General features: G+C 35.4%; 1 protein-coding gene across 5 annotated transcripts in view; it reads left to right on the forward strand.

Moving 5' to 3' along the window:
* The window catches only part of LOC131433055 (protein TANC2), a 199,318-nt gene that overhangs the window by 147,384 nt on the left and 28,726 nt on the right, over positions 1–23,208 (forward strand). For all 5 annotated transcript variants that reach the window (XM_058599800.1, XM_058599798.1, XM_058599801.1 and 2 more), the window contains one exon: positions 18,942–19,136. In XM_058599800.1, coding sequence (XP_058455783.1) covers positions 18,942–19,136 — 195 coding nt within the window. The remainder of the gene's footprint in view (positions 1–18,941; positions 19,137–23,208) is intronic.

The following is a 23,208-nucleotide window of genomic DNA, read 5'->3' on the forward strand; positions in this document are numbered from 1 at the left end:
ATTTGTTTGCATAGGAACCTAATTTGACGCGCCATTATAATTCCAATACCGTATGGGGGTTTGGGCTTCATGGTTTTATCCCGAGTATTTTGTCTTCAACAACGTGCGCGCATACGATCGAGGTAGACCAGAGGAAATATCCATAGTAGTTTGTTGTTGTTTAGTCCCATATCTAGACGACACAATTCGAGGTACTAAAAATAGTCGATGACAATAATTTATCGACGGAACCTGGTATGAATTATACAATAAGTGATATAAACCAGATATGCCGCACCCGATAGTAAAAATTTCTTGATTTATTATTTTTGAATAACCTATAAAATTCTCCTCTAAAATCACTCATATTCGCTTCGTATATTGAGGACGAAAGCAATATGTAATTTATATGGGATGGATGACGTTCATCTGACTTCTCAACCAGAGTCCAAACTTAAGGCATCAACACAAAGATGGCATATAACAGCTTAACAGGATTTGAGCTACCATCAGTGAAAATTTGAACGCTTTCAAAGAATATTTGTATCATTAACAACAAGTCGAAAACCAGCTAGAGAAGAACGAATTCAATCATAGTTTACAATTTTACTTCCTTAAAGCTAAAACAACGGCGTACAACGTTATTTTTTATGACAGTTTTAAAATTTTGACACTCATCTTGACATATAATTTCCGACCCGGAAGTCGGATTAGTTGAAATTGCATAGTATCTTTTAAGACAATTAGAGAGCTTCGAATTGAATCGAGATTTGTGGAAATCGGTTAACCGTTGCTGAGAAATCGAATAGAGTTCCGTTTTAGGAGCTTTTCTTCACTATTATCGGTGCTTTCGAAACCAGAAAATCTTTTATACATGTAGTAAATACCATAAGACCTTTTATTTGAATCTAAGTTTGTGAAAATCGCTTCAACCATCTCTGAGGAAAGTGAGTGATCATTTTTCCCATTTTTTTGTACTTTGTACATTTTGTAATTCCAGAACCAGAAGTCGGATCGAGAATAGCAACCTATGGGACCATAAGGCCTTTCATTTGAATCTAAGTTTGTGAAAATCGATTCAACCATTTCTGAGAACTTAGAGTGACATTATTTGTCACATACACACAGTCATTTAGCTGTCATACACACAGTCATTTAGCTGTCTCGACGAACTGAGTCAAATGGAATACGAGAGTTAGCCCTCCGGGCTTCGTTTTTAAAGTCGGTTTTCACAGTGATTGCATAGCCTTTCTAAATGATAAAGGCAAAAACAAAATGTTATACCCAGTTACAAACAAAATAGTTTAGGTATGATGTGATTTTTGAATTCCGCATGAATTAAAGAAAAATCACTTTTTTAAACGTCTTAGTATCAGCGGCACAATGCTGATACGTAACAAAAAATTATGATAGGGGACGGGTATAGCGTGATGGGTAAGTCGATGCCTTTCACGCCGCCCGCCTGGGTTCGATTCCCAACCCCGCACATAGGGTCAGAAAGTTTTTCTGGCCCGAAGAGGCGAATGACATTAATGTTAAAGCCTCTTTACAAAAAAAAAATTATGACTACCAAGGACCAAGCGGAATGAGCCACCAAAAAATCACATTAGAGGCTGAGTCTAAGGAGTGTATCGAAAAGTAGTTAGCAACATTGATTATTGAATAAAAAAGCAAAAAAAAAACATTTTACGCATTTCACTGATTATATTGAAGAAAATCCTAGTTTCTGTGAAACGCTCGCACTTTGGACTTGACATTCTTCATTAAATTCTGCACAGTTACTTTTGTGACTTTCCTGGTGGCAGCTGTCCAGTTTTTTTTTTAACTCCTGCATGTTTTGGGACACTGTACCTTCCTTCCGAAAGTGCCGCTTGACAATTGCCCAATACCTTTCAATTGGTCGGAGATCCGGGTAGTTCGGTGGGTTGATGTCCTTTTCCACGAGTTGTACATTATTTTTTGACAACCACTGTACCCGACCCGAAGAGAGAGGAGCCTTATGCTTTCTGTACAGTGGCAGCATTCTCTTCTTCAAACATTCTTCCTCGTACACCTTGGCGTTAATTGTGCCCTTCGTGAAGAAAATCGACGACCGCAAACCATAGGTACAAATTGCTTGCCAAACTTTTCCATCGCCACCGTGGTGTCAGCGTCCTCCAGGTCGTGGTACACCGATTTCGTATAATAATACGGTCCGGGCAACGCTCGAGAGTCTTCCTTGGCATAGGTTTCGTCGTCGATCAGGATGCATCCGTCTTTATTCTGTAGAATCCGGTTATACAATTTTCGCGCTCGTGTTTTGCCCTGAACTTGCTGTACCAGAGACTTTTTCGGCACCTTCTGTTTCTTGTACGTTTTCAGGGAGTTCCGAACTTTGATCCGTTGAATCATCCCGATGCTGGTGTAAAGCTGCTTGGAAAAATCCCGCGTCGACGCCGATGGATTTTTCCTGATGTACTCAACCATTTTTAAGTCCCGGTCGGGATGGCTGAGACCCGTTTTCCTACCGGATCGGGGCAAATCCTTCATGGAAAGGGTCTTACCGAACTTCTCGATAATATTTTTGACACTGGTGTGGCGCACTTTCACCCGTTGTGCAATTTCGTTGTGCGTGACACCACTTTCTGAGCACCAAGTGTGCAGAATTTTCTTTCGCGTTTCCGGATCAATTCGACTCATCATTGAAACGATAAACCGTACCGAAACCAATCGATTGCGCAGCTGTTATTGCCATGTAAACAAACATGTCACCGCAAAACACGCTGCAAAAAATTAAGCCATTTCAGAGTAATAACTGTTTGAATGTTGCTAACTACTTATCGATACACTCCTTATTTGCTACTTACACGAAGTCAACCTATCAACTCGGAAGTGTAATGTCGCAAAGTAAATTAGACATTGAACCTTAAAAGAAGAACTTAGAACGGGTCAATCGAAAAGGTGTCGTTACATCTTGGCTCACATCAAAAATTTCTGCTGCTGAATTAAAAAGTTATGTCACTTCTTCCGAATAGTACAATAAATGTTTAAAACTGAATAACTACCGTTACAATGTCTAATTTCTCAACGAAAGTTTTTGAAATTTAAAGTTCTTCGTTTTCAATCAATGTCACTGTCAATATATTTTTCAAAAAACATTTATTTTCGAAACGATTTTAAACCTAGAGATCTGAAATTTGTTTAGACAGTTATCATTATTGCAAACAGAAACGATTTGAGTTTGAGTTCACTGATTCTACTGAAGTTTAATGTGTACAATTGGCGAAAGCTTTAATATACTTTAATGAATGTTTTATAGTCACTTCTGTCAAATGTATTTGTTGAGTGTCCCTTTATTTTCATCTAGTCACGTACCCAGAAAGGGGGGGGGGGCCCGAGGGGACCTGGCCCCTCCCGAATTCAAAAACAGATATATAATTATTTAGAAGGTCTCAGACATGTGTTACAGGAATAACAAGACGGTAAACGTAAAGAAATGAAATACAATAACAGTTCCAGTGGAAAAGTTTAAAGTGTCTGGTAAAAACACCCGTTAATTTTTATCTTTGGACCCCACCCGAAACGAAATTCTGGGTATGGGCCTGTTTTCATCGTTGCCAGAGTCTCATTGTCTTTGTATTTTAATGGTGTTCTTAAAAACATATTTTAATTTATTTCTTAAACACCAATAATACCTAATACTAATGCAAAAAGCTGCACTTTTTTCACTCTTGATTTTTAATTCAAACAATCTCAGTTACTGGTTTTATCAGAAACAATCAATCTTCTAATGGAGTGCACTTTTAACCGCGAACGTATTTTGTTTCATTCGGCAACTTTGTTCTGCTTCGCCTCACATGACAAAAACTACAGAAAATATCGTCAGGGCACACGAAGCTCTGCTGATGGTAGCTGCGGATTGAGACTTATACTGTAAAATGGATGCAACCCAATGCGGTTTGAATGTTTCTTACTAGTGGATCGGCAGCTTAAAATGCACGGTAAACAAGATAGGTTGGGCACTTAATTTACATTTTCGTTTTAATGTTCCATGCTCCATGAAGCAGCATGCCATTACGTTTCGTACTTTAGTGATTTCGATGCTACCAAGCTTGACGAAAGAATAGTTCAACTTTCCCGATGCATTTTCAATTTCTCCCAATATAATGATGTGCTTGCCAACAATAATTCAATCAAGTCTTATTTTTTTATTTATATTTACCACAAAGTATTTGTTGCTTTCGTAGATACCGAAAACAAACGTGCAAACAGATGTGTTCAGCATTGCACTCAGTAACGGAATCTGTGTAACACACGAAGGTAAAAACAAGTACAACTTTGATTGCATAAGACCGCCCCCTTCTCCTTCCTCCACAAATGGACAATCGTGATGTTGCCTGAATCAGTTCGTACAGTTTACTTCCTTGGCTCATTGGTTGTCGCGTTGGATGGCATTGTCTTAAAGCTCAGGTCATCAATCATCAATCGCGAAATACCATGGAGTGCATTGCACAGAAATCAACTTTCATCGCTAAGCGCATTATATACATTAATTAGGACGATTATATACCCCTTTTCGTTTACAAGCTTCATGTGATTTAAAAACGCGAAGATTTTTTTCAATGGTGATGTGTACACATATTTTAAAAATCCATTCGCTGAAAGTTAATAAATATCAAACATATTCCACATAATTTGATAATTTTGATCATATTTCATACCTTTCTACCATGCAAACTATGCTGGATGTCTTGAGGCATTCGGAGGTATTATTTCAACCAACGATTGGTGGAATTATACTGGATTTCTGTTCCATGTCGTAGAAGCTCACAAATACGAGAGCACCCAAGTCAATGTGAGTTTTCGTACCAATGACTGAAAGGTTGCTTGAATAATGAAGTCGTGAATGGAATATCTGTTTATTTGTTTTACATTTTATCATAGTTTTATCAATTGAATCGTTGAAATGGACTGTTAAGAGTTTTGCTCCGCACAAGTCTCCTGGAAAGAATAAAATGTTCCAAATGTTAATGTCTATCCGCACTAGACCGATCCGATTATCTTATTTACTGGGTGGTTACTGCAATGTTTTCCAGGATAATATATTCGTGATTCTGTGTGGTGTACAATCGGCATTTTCACAGAAAAAAATTTTGGTCTTCTACTAACAATAACTACAGATTGCAATAGTTTTGACCTCAATTCAGAATATTTTTTTTGTCATTTTTTGCCTCGAACTTTGCTTTGAACGACGGTATAACATTTTTATCACCCTGTAATTCCTGAAACGGAAGTCGGATCTGGATGTGAAATTCAGGACTCATGCATGAGACTATGAGACTATGAGACCGTTCATAGTCATCGTACATTTCCCTATATTACAGCATTACAATTGTGATGAATACTATAACTCTCATAATATAATGATTTACAATACATATAACATTGGCGACGGGTAAAGTATGATGGGTTAGTCGTTGCCTTTTAAACAGCCCACCTGAGTTTGATTCCCATCCCCGCACATAAGATTAGAAAGTTATTCTGGCCAGAATAGGCGATGACCTTGAGGTTAAAACCTCTATAATCTACACAAAAAATAGTATATTGAATATCAATCTCGTTCGTACGCTCTTTTTATCAGCAACGATAGATGAACTGTAATCAATTATGTGACCACACTGGATAATAGGCTCAAAGAAACACCAATAACCTGCCTTTTAGTGTTGTTCTAAGCACAGATAGCAGATATAAAGGGTCACATATGAACTGTATGTAAAATTTGAAATGAGCAGCATTGCGAACACTTGTAGATGTCGCCGCGATCTACACTATTTAAGGGCTCCATTCACATTAGGCTTCATTTCTGTTGTACTATAGGTCGTAATCACAAATTTATTTTTGTTTTATTTCGATCTTCCGATTAAAACGACATTGGAATAAAATGCGTATTTCACAAATGTGGAAATCACATGAGAAAAGTTCCAATCGTTGGCAAACTGTCGAGTAGGAAATAGTAGTGAACTCCTTATTCCGAGAAAATTTGAAATTTACATAGGTTTTTGAAAAATGTTCGAGTCTGTATTGCAATAAAAAAATACTAAGTATCCTAAGTAAACGTATGCGTTCATCATCATTTGTCTTACTTGCATGTGATCATTCCTCGGTTTTAAAATATCTTATCAATTTTCTTTTAAATTGCATATCTGCATCAGCCATTATCTCGGTATTCTATGATTGCATTTTTCCAGTAAGTGGACAATTTTCGACTTAATTTTATACGCCGGCATTTGAAACCATTTCGTAAACTGAACTTTTGCGTTCATCATTGCGGCACGTTACGAGCCACTACTTCAATACCGTAAAAAATGAAAGTTACAGGTTGTTATGGAGCTGCACATTGGCGGATGCTGCTTCCTGATCATTGCATTACTTGTAGTTTCTAATACAGTTTGCACACGTAAAAACAAAACCTAACACTGCGCAGGTTGGTTTGAAGACGTCATTAGTACGCTTGAAGTAGGGACAAAAACTTCACCACGCTCGGGACCTTTGCTTACCTTGGATTCAAGCCAGTTGCCTGTGTGAGAAACAATTTTACTATGAAAATCACTGCCACTAATGCTTGCGAGGTGTACGAAACGGTAGACGACCCCGACAGACGAGGTACAAGTGGAATTGTCAGGACTGACGAATTTATAGTCGGCTTGATTTGTACCTTATAAAGCGTCGAAAATTGAGATGAGAAGTGCTTGACATTTCAGCATAAAATCGTTAAAGTATGCGATGAAGGCTGACTGAACTCAAATGACTGGAGATTGATATTGAATATTTTACTGCACAAGATTGGATAACTATTGAGTGTTTTCTGAGCGCCATGAATTTATTATATTCATTGGATAAATAAGTTAAATGGTCAGTTCAGAGTTCATTAAATTCGAAATCCTACATTGTTGCAAAAGTTTTTAATTCACAGTTTTGATCATTAACCTTTCAATGACTGAATGAATTTTGTGTTTTTGCTATGGATTTTCACATTAGAATTCGAATGAATTTTGACAAAAATCATTCAACGTTAACAATTTGTAAATATTTTTCAGGCTATTAGCACTGAAAAAATTGGTTTTACTTTGTAATATGTAACATAAATCTACGTTGGCATTCAAAACTATGTAATTTTAGAATTAGCCATTCAGTTTTCATTCCAACATGTAACCATAAAAACTTACGGTCTTTGAATCAAAAGCATGTATCCAAAGATTACATAGAAAATCTAAGATTGCAATATAATAAATGCTTACTGTTTTGGTAAAACGTTTAGGTCGAACTGCTTCTGCACTGAAGTGAAGAGGGTGAAACGCAATATTTTTGTTTCAAAAGAACCGTTGAATAGTTCAAAGATTTAACTTGCATGATTGTTCTGCTATAAATTAGGCCTTTTTCAACTCTAGCGCTATAATTGACCTGTATTACACACCAAAAAAATTTGAATAATATAGGTGACTTAATTTCTCATACGATGTAATTCATAACGACCTAATCTGTCAAATGACGGAAAATTTCATTTGTAATGACTTAATGTTAGATTATCTTGAATTTTACTGGTTTCGACTGTAACTTGCATTCTGCTAGCAGGTGTGACTGTATACATTTAAATGCTTGTTTTACCAGCCATGCAGATGTGCGCTTCTGTGGCTCAGTCGATTAACAGACGTACTTGCGATCCAATGATTCTCGGTTCAAGTCGCGGCGGTTGCTATAAGTGTTCTTTTTTTATTTCAACGAATTTCATGTCCTGGAGTTTTAGACACAATAATAAATGTTCTTTCACGTGAATTTGCGTGAACTGCGACGCTCCATTTATACATCTAATAAGATGTAAAATCACAGGGATTTTTTTAAGTGTGTAAGTATGTCTTTCAATGTCGCATTCAGAACCATCTTAACACCCATCTTAATAACTTCAGGAAGTACGAGATTGAACAAAGAAAGGAACCAGGTCTGCTTAATCACATGTCACTTGACAGTTTACAAGCATCATCCACGTTCAATGTTTGTGATCTTTTTATGCTAACACTTCAGTAGCGTCTTTTGCCGCATTATGTGTTGTATCTAAGCTTTTTGAAATAATTGTTGTGGATTCTGTCACGCACAATTGCTCTAACAATATATCTTCAATTTAACTTGGTTTATACCAAAACGAATACCAAGTTAAAATCAGGGACTGCATAGACGAATCTTTTCCAGAAAACTCGGGGCACTTCAAGGTAGCCATTCGAACCCTTTTTGTTCGTACTCTGTTTGAATGATTTAAACCTTTTGCTTCAATGCCAGAAGCTATTTTTCGCTGATAATTCAAAATTGTTCCATCTTGGATATCTTCTCTAATTGATAGATCAATAGAATGGTTTGAACGCATCAAAATGCTCTTTAATTTCTTTTACTCGCAAACACTGTAAAACTGTAATTTTAAGGAACAAATCGAATACACAATCTCTAAGTCTTGAAGGTTAGAGATTATATCTCGTATCACGAAGAACTTTAAAACATATATTGCTATATTGCGCACTGGCCTGCTCTATTCTCGAATAAGGTACTTTCGTTTGGGCTCCTTATTATTATCAATCAGTTTCGATAATTTTTTGAACGCTCGACAATCTCGAACTGTCTGTTATAATTTTGGATAATTAAAAAGCTTTCACTCAAATGAATCAGTTCCTAATAAATTGATATTTTCATACAAATTTGTGTTAATCTGAATCACACGTAGTAATGGTTATGGAAAATTCGAGTTCTAACGATCCCAATCGAACGAAGAGTAAATATCTCTTTGCTTTCCAACCAGATTAACGAACCATCCTCTAATGTGTTATATTTCATTCCATTTGCTTAGTCACGTCTGACCGATTGTTAAACATTGTCATACCAAAAAAGAAAACTACAGCACCGATGCTAACATAAAACACATTATTTTGACATTTCCTAATTTGCCATTCGTTCACGTCAAATTCAATCAATCAATGTTAGCGAAAGTATAAAAACTTGCACCGCAACATATCCGTAAATCTTTGCTGTTGACGCTAGTGATGTTAGTCTTGTCCAGTGATTTAACTTGAACCTCTGCTGTCGCGTTCCTTTAAGGTGTTGGTCCAAATGTGAAATGGCACACCGTCTCGGGAGCACATCAAGATCGAGGAGATAAATTTTGCGAATGTCGACATTTAGATACATGCTTTGTCTCCTATTTCCAATATGCGTTGTACGACTAGGATGCAATCATAAATTTTGTTTTGATGTTACCGAGCAGAAATGCTGGTTCAAATATTCAAATGTCTACCGACACGTTTTAGAAAGACTGCGATCTTCAATGTGAGTCCTAATAATATGTTTTAGCGAGAATGGAAGAAGAAAATCGCTGATACTATTCAAAAGTACGCGGACCGATGAAGTTTCTTCCAATAAATTTGAAAACATTTATGAAAGCATGCCAAGAGCATTAAACGAAATGAAATCTAAATGAAAAATATAATAAAACATCGTGTTCTAGGTGTCTTTCTCCAAAAACGAAATATTTTAATACTCAAAATGATCCTGACCCAATGATTTCAAATTGATCTTTAGAAGAAGTATGTATATTCATAGCAATAAATAAAAATTAGTAAAATCAGTCGGTGTTGAACAGTCGTTCGCACCGCACGCGTATAGCTCTTGGCTCCTGGAATTTTTTTCTGGCTACCTAGAGTTTCATTGATTCAAGGCTTCAGTCTATTTCAAGGCTACCTGAATCACTAACCAAGTGACTAAGTGATACAAAGAGTGATATTAGAGTGACTAAGTGATACAAAAAGTGATATTAGAGTGACTAAGAAATTAATCAGCCTTTTTTAAGGCTAGCTAGGAGTCTAATTGAAGACTAATTTAGCCTAGTTAATTCAATTTAAAATTTCATTAATTTAAAAAATGCCTGCGTCCAACCGGAAAGGCAACAAGCCTAAGGCTAAAAATAATTCAATACGGAATAAATCACAATCCGTTATTCAACATTTTTCTAATAACATTCACGATCTTATAGAATCTGAATGTAAAAATAAAAGACAACGGACGGATTTCCCTTCCATTGATCCTATGCCGTCTAACAATATTTACGAGATTCTTCCTGAATCCGATTGTAGCGACATAGAAGAAAATTCTTCAAAAATTCCCAAAATGGACGCTTGTCGTTCTGGGAAGAAACATCAATCTATGCCACCAGTGACGGTGATGATTTCCGACTTCAAAGCATTCCGTACTGAGCTTTCTACTTTTCTCCCGGAAGTAAAAGTCTCATTTCAAATCGGACGAAGAGGAGAATGTCGAGTCTTGGTGGATGGATTGGAAGATTACGAACGTCTTATTCGATATTTGTCCGAGAAACTTCATAAATTTTATTCATATGATATAAAATCAGACAGACCCTTCAAGGCTGTCTTGAAAGGATTATCAAATGATCAAAGTATTGATGAAATTAAAAATGAACTAAAAGAACTGCTTGGTTTTGCCCCTTCCCAAGTAATACTTATGAAAAAAAAGAGCGAATGGTACTTCTAAACAACGCTCTGGAATTTCCCATGAACTTTACCTAATACACTTCAATCGAAGTGATGTAAACAATTTGAAAATTTTAGAAAAAGTACGTTTCATTTCCCACATTAAAATTCATTGGGAACATTATAAACGGCATAATCGTATTGCAAACTTAACGCAATGTCGTCGTTGCCAAGGCTTCGGTCATGGAACCAAAAATTGTCATATGGATATACGGTGTTTGAATTGTGGTAAATCGCATTCGAAAGACGTTTGTCCAATGAATGAAACCACTGATAAATTTTCATGTTCAAATTGCAATGGAAATCATAAATCCAATTATTTGAAATGTCCTGTCAGGGAAAAAATTTTAAACGCTCGTTCGCTTCGACAACAAGTCAAATCAACGACCTTAAATTTACAGAACATACCTGAAAATACAGGTACGCCTGCCAATTCATCTTCTAACGAAAACAATTTATTGACAGGTAAATCGACCTCGCCATCATCTTCTTCTAATGTCAGTTATGCTGGTATATTAGGTAGAAATCTATCACCTATTTCTTCTAATGTAAATAATCAAAACACAGGACCGCCTTGCAGTTCTTCTTCTAACGAAAACAATTTATTAATAGGTAGACCGGCCAAATCATCTTCTTCTAATGGCAGTCTACCTACAAATATTCCTTCAATGCCATTCGCTTCTTTAAATGAAGTCGATTTAGGCGATATAACTGAAAATAAAATGATCTACCTACAAGATCAACTTTTTCAAATGATCATCCAAATGAATTCGACTTCATCACTTTTTGAAGCATTTCAAATCGGATGGAAATTTGCAAATAATATTATAATGAATTTAAAATTTAACAGTGATTTTAAATAATTATTTGAATATTTTAAATTGGAATGCTCGATCTTTGAAATCGAGTGAAGATGAATTTTATAATTTTCTCAAAGTTCACAAAATCCATATTGCCATTGTGACAGAAACTTTTCTTAAACCAAATGTCAAATTGAAAAGTAATCCACATTATGTGGTTCATCGATTTGACAGGTTTACTGGAATGGGTGGTGGAGTTGCCATTTTTGTCCAACGGCAAATTAAACATCGAATTTTACCTTCTTTCAATACTAAAGTTATTGAAAGCTTGGGAATCGAAGTTGAAACCATTCATGGAATTTATTTCATCGCTGGAGCATATTTGCCATTCCAATGCACCGGCGAACAAATAAATTTCTTTAAAGGCGATTTGCAAAAACTTACAAGATATCGATCGAAATTTTTCGTAATAGGGGACTTAAATGCTAAGCATGTCCAGTGGAATTGTAGGCAAAATAACAGTAATGGTAAAATACTTCATAATCAACTCTCAGCTGGTTACTTCACAGTTCTTCATCCCAGTAATCCTACTTGTTTCTCTTCCGTGAAAAACCCGTCTATAATTGATCTGGTTCTAACAGATCAAAGTCACATTTGTAGTGAACCGATTACTCATGCTGACTTTGACTCAGATAATCTTCCTGTAACATTCAGACTTTCCAACGAAGCTATAATTAATCCAATTAGTTCTATTTTCAACTATCATAGAGCTAATTGGTTGGATTACAGATCTCACATTGAAAATCATGTGGATCATGAAACTATTTTAGAAAATTCTGCGGACATTGACACAGCAATTGATAATTTGAATCATTATATTATCGAAACTAGAAATCTTTCAGTTCCCAAAGCTCAAACTAAATTAAATTCTCCTATCATCGATGACAATCTTCAACTGCTCTTTCGGTTGAAGAATGTTCGTCGACGACAATATCAACGTTCTCGTGATCCTGCTATGAAAAACATAGTTAAGGATTTACAAAAAGAAATTAAACATAGATTTACTCTTTTGCGAAATGAAAATTTCGCTAAAGAAGTTGAACAAATTAAACCATATTCTAAACCTTTCTGGAAACTTTCTAAGGTTCTTAAGAAACCTCAGAAACCAATTCCTGCTCTCAAGGAAGGAAATCAAATACTTCTTACAAATGGTGAAAAAGCTCAAAAGCTAGCTCAGCAGTTCGAGAGTGTCCACAATTTTAATTTAAACGTTGTGAGTCCTATTGAAAATGAAGTCTCACTGAAGTATGATCATATTTCAACCCAAGTGTTATCACACGATGACATTATTGAGACGAATTTTGATGAAATTAAATCAATTATTAGGAAACTCAAAAACATGAAGGCTCCTGGTAATGATGGAATTTTTAATATTCTTATTAAAAATCTTCCCGATGTTGCCTTGAGACTCCTGGTTAAAATTTTCAACAAGTGTTTTTCATTAGCTTACTTCCCAAAAAGATGGAAAAACGCTAAAGTAATTCCTATCCTAAAACCTGATAAAAACCCAGCAGAAACATCAAGTTATCGCCCAATTAGCTTACTTTCTTCTATCAGTAAACTTTTTGAAAAAATTATCTTGTTGAGAATGATGACTCATATAAATGAGAATTCAATTTTTTTACCAGAGCAGTTTGGATTTCGTCATGAACATTCAACTACTCATCAACTTGTCAGAGTAACGAACATGATAAAATCAAATAAATCTTCTGGGTTATCCACTGGAGTTGCTCTTCTAGACATAGAAAAAGCATTCGACAGTGTTTGGCACAAAGGTTTAATAGCAAAAATGTCTAATTTCCAGTTTCCTATTTATTTGATCAAAATGATTCAAAATTATTTAACTGATCGTACTCTTCAGGTTAGCTATCAGAATTGTAAATCTGAATTGCTACCCGTACGAGCCGGTGTTCCGCAGGGTTCGAGTGTAGCTCCAATCTTGTATAATATTTTCACTTCTGATCTTCCAAATCTACCCGTTGGTTGTCAGAAATCGCTATTCTGTGACGACACAAGTCTGTTAGCCACAGGTAGAAATCTAAGAGTGATCTGCAGTCGCCTACAAAGAAGTTTAAATATTTTCAGTGATTATCTGTCAAAATGGAAAATTAAACCAAATGCAGCAAAAACGCAATTAATTATCTTTCCTCACAAGCCAAGAGCTTCTTTTCTTAAACCAAACAATAGTCACATTCTCAAATTGAATGGCTTGGAATTGACATGGTCTGATCAAGCTAAATACTTAGGTTTAACGTATTACAAAAATCTCACTTTCAAGGATCACATTGAAGGAATCCAGGCAAAGTGTAATAAATATATTAAATGTTTGTATTCTCTTATAAACAGAAATTCTAAGCTCTGTCTAAAAAACAAATTGTTAATTTATAAACAAATTTTCAGACCAGCCATGCTTTATGCGGTACCAATTTGGTCAAGCTGTTGTTCCACCAGGAAGAAAACGCTTCAAAGGATTCAGAATAAAATTCTGAAAATGATTCTGAAGCGTCCTCCCTGGTTTAGTACAAATGAGTTACACAGACTCACAAATATAGAACCATTAGATGTAATGTCACATAATATTATAAGCAAATTCCGACAAAAATCGATGCAATCTTCAATTGAATCGATTCGATCTCTGTATTAGTTAGTAAGTTAGTATATAAGTTCCTTTTCCCCATTACACAATACAAGTAGGTTTAGAATTTTCCCTACACAAAAATCTCAGAATTGCGGAAGCAAATAATGTCCTCATGGTAATAACCAAATCATACAATGTTGCAAATATTCTTCGTGTAACTAATTCATTCATCTTCCTCGCTGTGATTATACTGCCTTCGAATATGCCAGTCTCGAACAACGTTGAACTATTCACTGCTCGAAAGAGAGAAGGGTGCGAAAGGAATAAGCAATAATCGTAGAGAACCCGAATATACTAATCCATTCTTCGCTGCTGGTATACATCGTGCATGTTCGTTTTATACATTCGTTTGTCATTCGTTCATTTATTTTATTCTTCGAATTGGTTCGAATAGCGTCACGGCGAAGATCGTTGGTTTCCATTCTTCGCGAAGCATTCTTCATCTAATAAATTCATCCTATCTCGTTGCGTAGCAGCAATGGGAGAATGCTGGAATATGGTTCATCACATACACATAAGACTATGGTAATAGTGCGGGGGGAAACATCTTAATTTGCATGTTTCAAAGACAGCACGAACGATCATCGCGAATTAGGTTTGGCGATGATCGCTGTATGAATATTCGTTCGATATTCGCGTTAAGTCATTCGGGGGTATGTCCAATGCGAATAACAACTGCAAGGAATAGATATTCGTGCGAGTAACGAAGCAGCGTCGGCTTCGTTCGCGCCCGAATATACGGACAAGTCCGAATACCAGAACGATTATCGAACAAAGGCGAAGGAAAGCGAGCGATGTTCATAGACATTCGTTGTATTTTTGATATTCGAGCAACATTGCCAAATCATATATATAATAGGGCTGAAAAGTCACCACTTGTGGCTGAACACCCAATTTAAATCTTAATAATTTAATTTTAACTCATATTCCAATTAATAGTTATTTTAAAAAAAAAAAAAAATAGTAAAAGTCAAACAACCGAAAACATGTGAAAATCATATTTATTTCCGTCATTTGGGGGTTTGGTACCTCGTGGGTAGCCGTTTTGTGCAAAGTGCACATGACTTATTTCTAGTTTTTACGTTTCGTCTTCGACTCATCAGTGCATCAGCAGATTATGCTGAACTGCTGATGCAAAACCCCCGGATCAACATAATCCGCTGAGCAGACGTAAAGTTAATGCATTTTGCAAAACACTTATTTGCGCCGAGGCGCTATGTCTAACCTGACGTGCCGAAAGAACGAAACAAATTCGACGGCATACTGACCGCTAACAGATTTTCGTCATTTGGGGGTTTGGTACCTCGTGGGTAGCCGTTTTGTGCAAAGTGCACATGACTTATTTCTAGTTTTTACGTTTCGTCTTCGACTCATCATATTTATATTTATTTATTTTTATTTATTTATTTTTTTATGAAAATAAATATCGTTAACTTTTACCATTTTTAATAAATATAAAAAATAGGTATAGAACTTTGGAATACTTTTCCCAGGGCCGCAGAGCCGAGTAACATATACCTATCAATTCAGCTCGACGAATTGGGCAAATGTCTGTGTATGTGTGTGTATGTGTGAAAAATGAAATGGCGTGAATCCCGGAGATGGAAAGATCGATTTTGACCAACTTAGTTGCAAATAAAAGATTTTACTGGCAGTATGTACGCCATTTTTGCCATTCTCTATAGAAAGGTATTAGAATTGCTGGAAGAACCGACTTTCTAACGGAGCCTCGGAAACCCATAGTGTTATATACCATTCGACTCAGTTCGACGAGATCGGAGAATGTCTGTGTGTGTGGATGCATGTGTGTGTGTGTGTGTGTGTGTATTTTGACGCGCTCAATATTCTCAGAGATGGCTAAACCGATTTTTACAAACTTGGGCTCGCTAGAAAGCTACTGTCGGAACATTGATCACGTTAGAAGATCAAATGGCTGTGGCTTTTGGTTCCGGAGATATGATTGTATAAGTGACGTAACCGATAAAAAGCGTTGTATTTTTACGCGCTCGATTTTCTCAGAGGTGGAAAGCCTCGGAAACTCATAGTGTTATATACCATTCGACTCAGTTCGACGAGATCGGAAAATGTCTGTGTGTGTGGATGCATGTGTGTGTGTGTGTATTTTGACGCGCTCAATATTCTCAGAGATAGCTGAACCGATTTTAACAAACTTAGGCTCGTTTGAAAGCTATATATATATATAGCTATATATATATATATATATATATATATATATATATATATATATATATATATATATATATATATATATATATATATATATATATATATATATATATATATATATATATATATATATATATATATATATATATATATATATATAAGGGTGCCAATATTTTGGGATCACCTCTAATTACCTAAAGCGCTAGAGCTTTCCTCATGCAAAATTTGAGCTAAATCGGACATGCGTAAGGGGTGCTGCTCGGCGATTAAGATTTTAAAATTTTCGATCTTGAAACAGCACAATGAAATTTCCAAAATCGAAATTTTTTTTTGTTTATTGTTTATTGTTTATATTTATTGTTTATTTATTATATTTCGAATTTTGTGTCATCTCAAAAAATTTTTTTTTGAAAAAATCAACTTTCTGGGACTTTTGATATTTTTTTTCCCAATAAGTCGATTTAAAAAAAAAAATTTTTTTTCGAGATAACACTAAATCTCGACGTTTCATGCAATTCTAAGCCTTTTGGCATCAAAAATTTTTTTTCGAAAATTTCATATACTCCCCCCTGTGGTGATTTTTCAAGATATATGAAAATTCCACTAAGTGGACTGAGGAGGGTTTTTTTAGATTAGCATCACTGTTCTCATACAAATAGGCAACGCAAATGTCAAGCACTAGTTTGGAAAAAATGAAGCTGACTGTGTGACATAAACACTGAAGCATGCTTTTGTGAACTACTCGAATCAATCTGAATCAATTAGTATCCGAAATCATTTAATAAAAGTATGAAATATATTTTCATGTGACTGTTATGGAAGAAAAGATAGGCATTATCACACCACTAGGTGGATTAAGAATGGTTTTCGATTTTGAATCTGATGAATACCTTCCGAGTTAAACAAACTTCTATGTCATAATTAGCAGTTTTTTGATAATATCTGTCACAATTGACCTTTAAAAGTAAATATAGTTTCAAGTTTAGATACCTTATTGTAATACCAATCTAAGAAACCATAGATTGTAAGAATCCGTCAACTGTTTATGGAGATATTTTTGTGTATTCGATTTTCCGTCATATCCCAATAGTAAGGGTTTTGAACGAAGCACGATGAAATGACGCTTGGAATGAAAATTAGACACAATTTTTTTTTACAATCGTTCCTGAGTGATTGACAAATAGAATATAGTGCTCTTCAGCGCGATTCTTAGTGTCAGTAGGATCCATAGTACACAAAAGGAATGTAATGCCAGGACTTTGCTTTGCTTTTCAGCGTAGTATTTTTGCTCGATTTGTTTTTAGTACGGATCCTGTTTTGGCAACATAATTATTTGACTGTAAAGCGTTGAACTTTATATTGGAAACTCTGCATTATAACAGTTCGGCTGAAAAGTTCGTATCGTTTAATAGAAACACACATTTTTTGCCAAAATTCGTTTTTATTATTCAATATAATTGCCATCAGAGGCGATACAGCGATTATAGCGATCTTCCAACTTTTTGATACCATTTTTGTAGTACGATTTGTCCTTTGCCTCAAAATAGGCCTCAGTTTCAGCGATTACCTCTTCATTGCTTCTAAATTTTTTACCAGCGAGCATTCTCTTGAGGTCTGAGAACAGGAAAAAGTCACTGAGGGCCAAATCTGGAGAATACGGTGGATGAGGCCCAATTCGTTCAATTTCAGCATGGTTTTTCGTTGTTGTTTTTGATCGATTGTGAGCTCACGCGGCACCCATTTTGCACAAAGCTTTCTCATATCCAAATATTCGTGAATAATATGTCCAACACGTTCCTTTGATATCTTTAGGATGTCAGCTATCTCGATCAACTTCACTTTACGGTCATTGAAAATCATTTTGTGGATTTTTTTTCACGTTTTCATCGGTAACAGCCTCTTTTGGACGTCCACTGCGTTCATCGTCTTCGGTGTTCATATGACCAGTACGAAATTTTGCAAACCACTTACGAATTGTGGCTTCGCCCGGTGCAGAGTCTGGATAACACTCATCAAGCCATTTTTTGGTATCGGCGTCACTTTTTTTCAAAAAGTAGTGTTTCATCAACACACGAAATTCCTTTTTTTCCATTTTCTTCACAATAACAAAAGTAGCTACACTCAAAATGCAATATCTCACAAACTAATAATCAGACAGCTGTCAAATTTATACACGTATCTTTTGAAGGTTGGTACTAACTGAAAATGGTATGGATTTAATTCTAGTGACGCCCTCTCATAGAAACGATACGAACTTTTCATCCGATCTGTTATTCGAACTCAAATTTTTATAACCAAATCGATTGTAACTGTCTTCAACTACAACCAACGAAAAACGAAATGGTCATTTCATTTGAATATATTCAAGAATATATATATATATATATATATATATATATATATATATATATATATATATATATATATATATATATATATATATATATATATATATATATATATATATATATATATAATGTATAACGTGTGTACCTTTCCCATGCCTTTGTTTAAAACCGTTGCAAGTATGAATCAATGAATTAACTAATAATTGCATAACTATTATTATTATATAGTTAATAACTTGTTTTAGTTACATTTATATAAATTCATGTATTTCACATGCAAATATTTTTGGTGGTATATTCAAAACTTTTGTGATATTAATGATAAGCATAAATTCCTAAGATGATCATATTTTTCACTTTTCCACAGATTTGGCGGCGATTCGTAAAATTTTAGAGAACGAAACTGGTGGTGCGCTCTGTCCTAGCTGTCAGATGCCCTTCGATAAGGGTAAAAAAAGAAAGCTTATAGACACTTGCGGACACGAACGATGTTACTCCTGCATGTTCCGGAATGAAATCTGCCCGATTTGCCACAAGACCGCCCAGCAGGATATCGATCACGGTATGTATTTAATGTATGACGAATTAAATTAATTGGAACACTTGTAATATGTAGTACCCACGATTAATATTTTAATGCACCTAATTCAATTCAATATTCAGATTGTTTCAAAAATTCGCTTTTTTATTCTGATGCTCCAAACAACCAGGGGAACCCTACTTGAGCAAAGCCTTAGTTTTACATTTTTGTGTAATTTGACTTTCTATTTCAACACAATTTGCTGTAGAACCTGCTGCTACGTCTGGACATGATGCAGACGATGTATATGATTAACTGTGGAATCCAACGCACAAATTCTTAACATAAATCTCATTCAAGTTCAAAAAATGTTTATTCTCAAAATAACTCTTCTATTTCAAAACACAATATAAATTATTTGTTTAGTTATAAAAATCAAATAGAAATTATTCACAACATGCGATATTTACTTCCAAATGTCTCCCAGTGCATTTCTATTGCATTACTTCGTTATAAGACTACTATACCATTACAGACTGTGATTGACTTGCCAGACAGATTGGCTCGCTGGCATACTTTTAAAAGTGATTGCTCATTATTGCATGTCGCACCAGACAGTAGAACGTGTTTTCTCGTACATACCAACTGTCGTCGGTTCGTTGTTACCACCTGAAAACGTAATTTCAGCGATCGGTCAGCTAAATGGTGTTTTTTTATTTATCTACATGATTATCAATAGGACTCCTACCAATCCCGAACGCATAATTGCATTTTATGTATTCTGATCACCTACCATAATCCGTGATAATGAGCCTGCCCTGTTGTAAACGACTTGTGCTGTCGATTTTGGTTCGTGAATCCTTGAATCTGGTAAATTCACCATGCATCAATCAAGTTATCATCGACTTGCCAGGCGCGATTCTCGCTTCTCTATTTTTGGTCACACGCTGAAGTATTTCCACTACACAAAGCAAGGTAAAACCTTTGTACTACAATCCCTTTGCAGAATTTCAACCTTCGGCTTCGACAAGCAACAAGAGGTGTCTCGTTATAATGGAGTATTACTAGATATGCTTGTGTGTTAGGTTATCGATCAATGGCATTTTGTTGAAAGATAACATTGAGTTTTGCCTTTATCCACAGAAAAGATGTAAAATTGCCGGAGAAACCGACATTTGATCGGAGCTCCGGAGAAGCATAGTGTAATACACGTTTCGACTCAGCTCGACGAGATCAGAAAATGTATGTGTCCACCTTTAAAAGATTTTCTTACCACTCAATTTTCTCGGAGCTGGCTGAGCCGATTTCCACTAGTTTGAAAATCAAATTGCTGTCATTTCTGGTTCCGGAGATATAATGACATAAGTGACGTAACCGATAACACACTGATAATTTTTTCGTTTGGAAGCTACTATTACGTCATTAATCAAGTCCAAAAATCAATATTTCTCGAAGATGCCTGAATAGATTTCGAAAGTCTTAGACGTGTTTTAAAGCAATGATTAGATTATTTGCTAGGCTCACAATACAAATTGCCGACGTTATAAGCTTATAAATATTTTAATGAGACTATTTAAATATCAAGAGAAAGGCATTGTCATACTGTTAGATGGATTGAGAAGGGTTTTTATTGAAAAAATGGTATGCAAAAAGTAATAATTCTCATAAACGTTACCTAAAGACAATAAAGTTTTCACTTCGCGATTTTATTTTCAAATTTTTAATTTTCGTTTTGTTTGGCTAGCTTTATGTTTTTCGCGTTTTATTAATAACGACCAACAAATCACCTGTTCAACAAGGACTACAAGCGAATCATTGCATTGCATACATTTAAACACCTGATGAAAGAGAAAACATACACTTTTTGATTACTGTTATGAGCAACGCTCAGCGAGTGCCGAATTGTTAAGAATTCCTCTTTAAAGAGAATGTTGACAGATGTCATATTGGTCGATATTGAAAAAGCGACATTGATCTTATAGTTAAAGTGAACACGAAATTATGGCAGCATTCAAGATTGGCTTCCACGCTTAAAAATAGTTACTCAAAAATGAGTAAGATCTCACTCATCTACAGAAAAAGTGGAACAACTCTAATTTAGAGTAACTCCGAAGTTACTCAAATTTGAGTTCTTCCACTGGAAACGATATTTGGGTAAAATCTACTCATTTACTGAGTGATACTTTATTTGTACATGTACCAAAAATAGAGTAACTATCACTCAAATTTTGAGTGAAATTTTATTTTACATTTACCAAATTTGCAAAAAAATTGCTCCTTTTCTGAGTGTATTGTATTAAAATATTAAGTAATTGAACTCAATACTATATCAAGTGGTGGTCGCTTGGAGTAGTGTGTCAATCGCAAATTAACATACATGTCAGTTATGCTCAGGCATCAATCATACACTTTTTCCTCATAACGACTCACCCTCGAAATACGCGATCTCACTAACAAAAAATACAACCTGTTACTACAAATGGTTATTACAACTTTTAGACTGATCTTGCGAATAGTAACAAAAAAACGAGTTCTTGCGTTAAACTCAAATTTAGAGTAGGAGTTACTCAATATCATTGATGATAACTACTCAATTTTTGACGTTTCCATGTATCATTTGAAAATGAGTAACTAGTACTCAAACTTTGAGTAACTTTTTCTAAGCGTGTCCACTTTTTGCCCATTGCACATAAATAGACCAATTTTTTCTCAGTTCCTCTTTGAAGTGTACTATTATTTTGTTTCAATTATAGAAATGTTGACACACATACATGGGTATTTGTCGATAAAGATTTTTATATTTTTATCTGGTACGGATCGAGTTCTTGTTTGAAAGAAAAATTAGTCTGGGGTTCGAGTCGGTTACGGGTAAAAGTATTTTATTTTCGAACGGGTACGGGTCTGGTTCGGGTTTGAAAAAATGCTTACCATCTTACAATCTCTAATACATTCATAGCGAGAACGGAAATTCAATACATTTAAAACTCGGTTGTATCGAGCACTTAAAAACAGAAAGCCCTGGCATCGCCGATTAAAAACTAGTAATCGAGTAACAATTAATTACTCAATTTCAGAATTAATCACACACTTAGCTTACAAGTCAGTTTTCGTATGTACGCGGCTTGGCCTAGTCGGATTCTTTTTATCAATAGTCACTAGCCAAGCTGTACGATAAGAATGGTAAATCTTCTACAAAATGGACGTAACACTTTGTTTTACTTATTAGTTCTCGTAGATTCCATGCAGTGCAACATACATACAATAAAAATGGAGTCATATTTTGACTAGTTTAAACTAACTCCCATTTTTTGTGTGTAATAAATCATTTGAAATTTGCCCTTGTCGTTGGATTGAATCAGTAACATTTCCATCAGCCGGCATCAAGTTGCACAATGTGCGGATCGAATCAGCATGAAGCATTAAATTCGCGCACTCCTAAACTCGACCCGCAATTGACCGTTCCATATCCATTAACTTAATCCTTCACATTAATTCAATAACATATCACACGTTTTTATGTGCTCAATTTCCATTTAGGGGCCAAGAGTTGCGCCTGTTGGAGTAACGCAAGAATAAGGGTGAACGTTTAATTAAAGAAAAAAATCACCCAACAAAACCTATTTTACTTGATGAACGACAGACGAAGGATCTAGAAAAAAACAAAAACAAGATTAAAGCTGCGTTCAAAGCTACCCGTAGAATCACGTGAAACAGGGTCACAATTTTTGCATCATCACGTTCACTTCTACGGTCCGCGGAAGGGGAAACTGAGGAAAGATCAATGGCTCCGTCAGAGGACATTAATCGGATAAAAAAATCTGCCGCAACGAAATTGCATTTGTAAAAGGAATCCGCTTCTGCATTTCGCACATGTGTATTTAAGTCACCACCCAGTAGAAAGCTTTTCGAATAATATGCATCTCGTTCAGTGTCCAATAAATAATATCAAAGCCACTAATTTATGCATTCGTGTGTCCGTTCTAATTTATATTGCCTTATTGTTGATTTATTAACTTATGAGCTGTCGTCCCACCGATGTGTGGTGCATTTGGTTTGATTTGAATGAGCATCCAAGGTAGTCAGCTTCGAGTGACTTGAATCCGTCCTAAAATTT

This window comes from Malaya genurostris, chromosome 2 (genome assembly GCF_030247185.1).
Source record: "Malaya genurostris strain Urasoe2022 chromosome 2, Malgen_1.1, whole genome shotgun sequence".
NCBI lineage: Eukaryota > Metazoa > Arthropoda > Insecta > Diptera > Culicidae > Malaya > Malaya genurostris.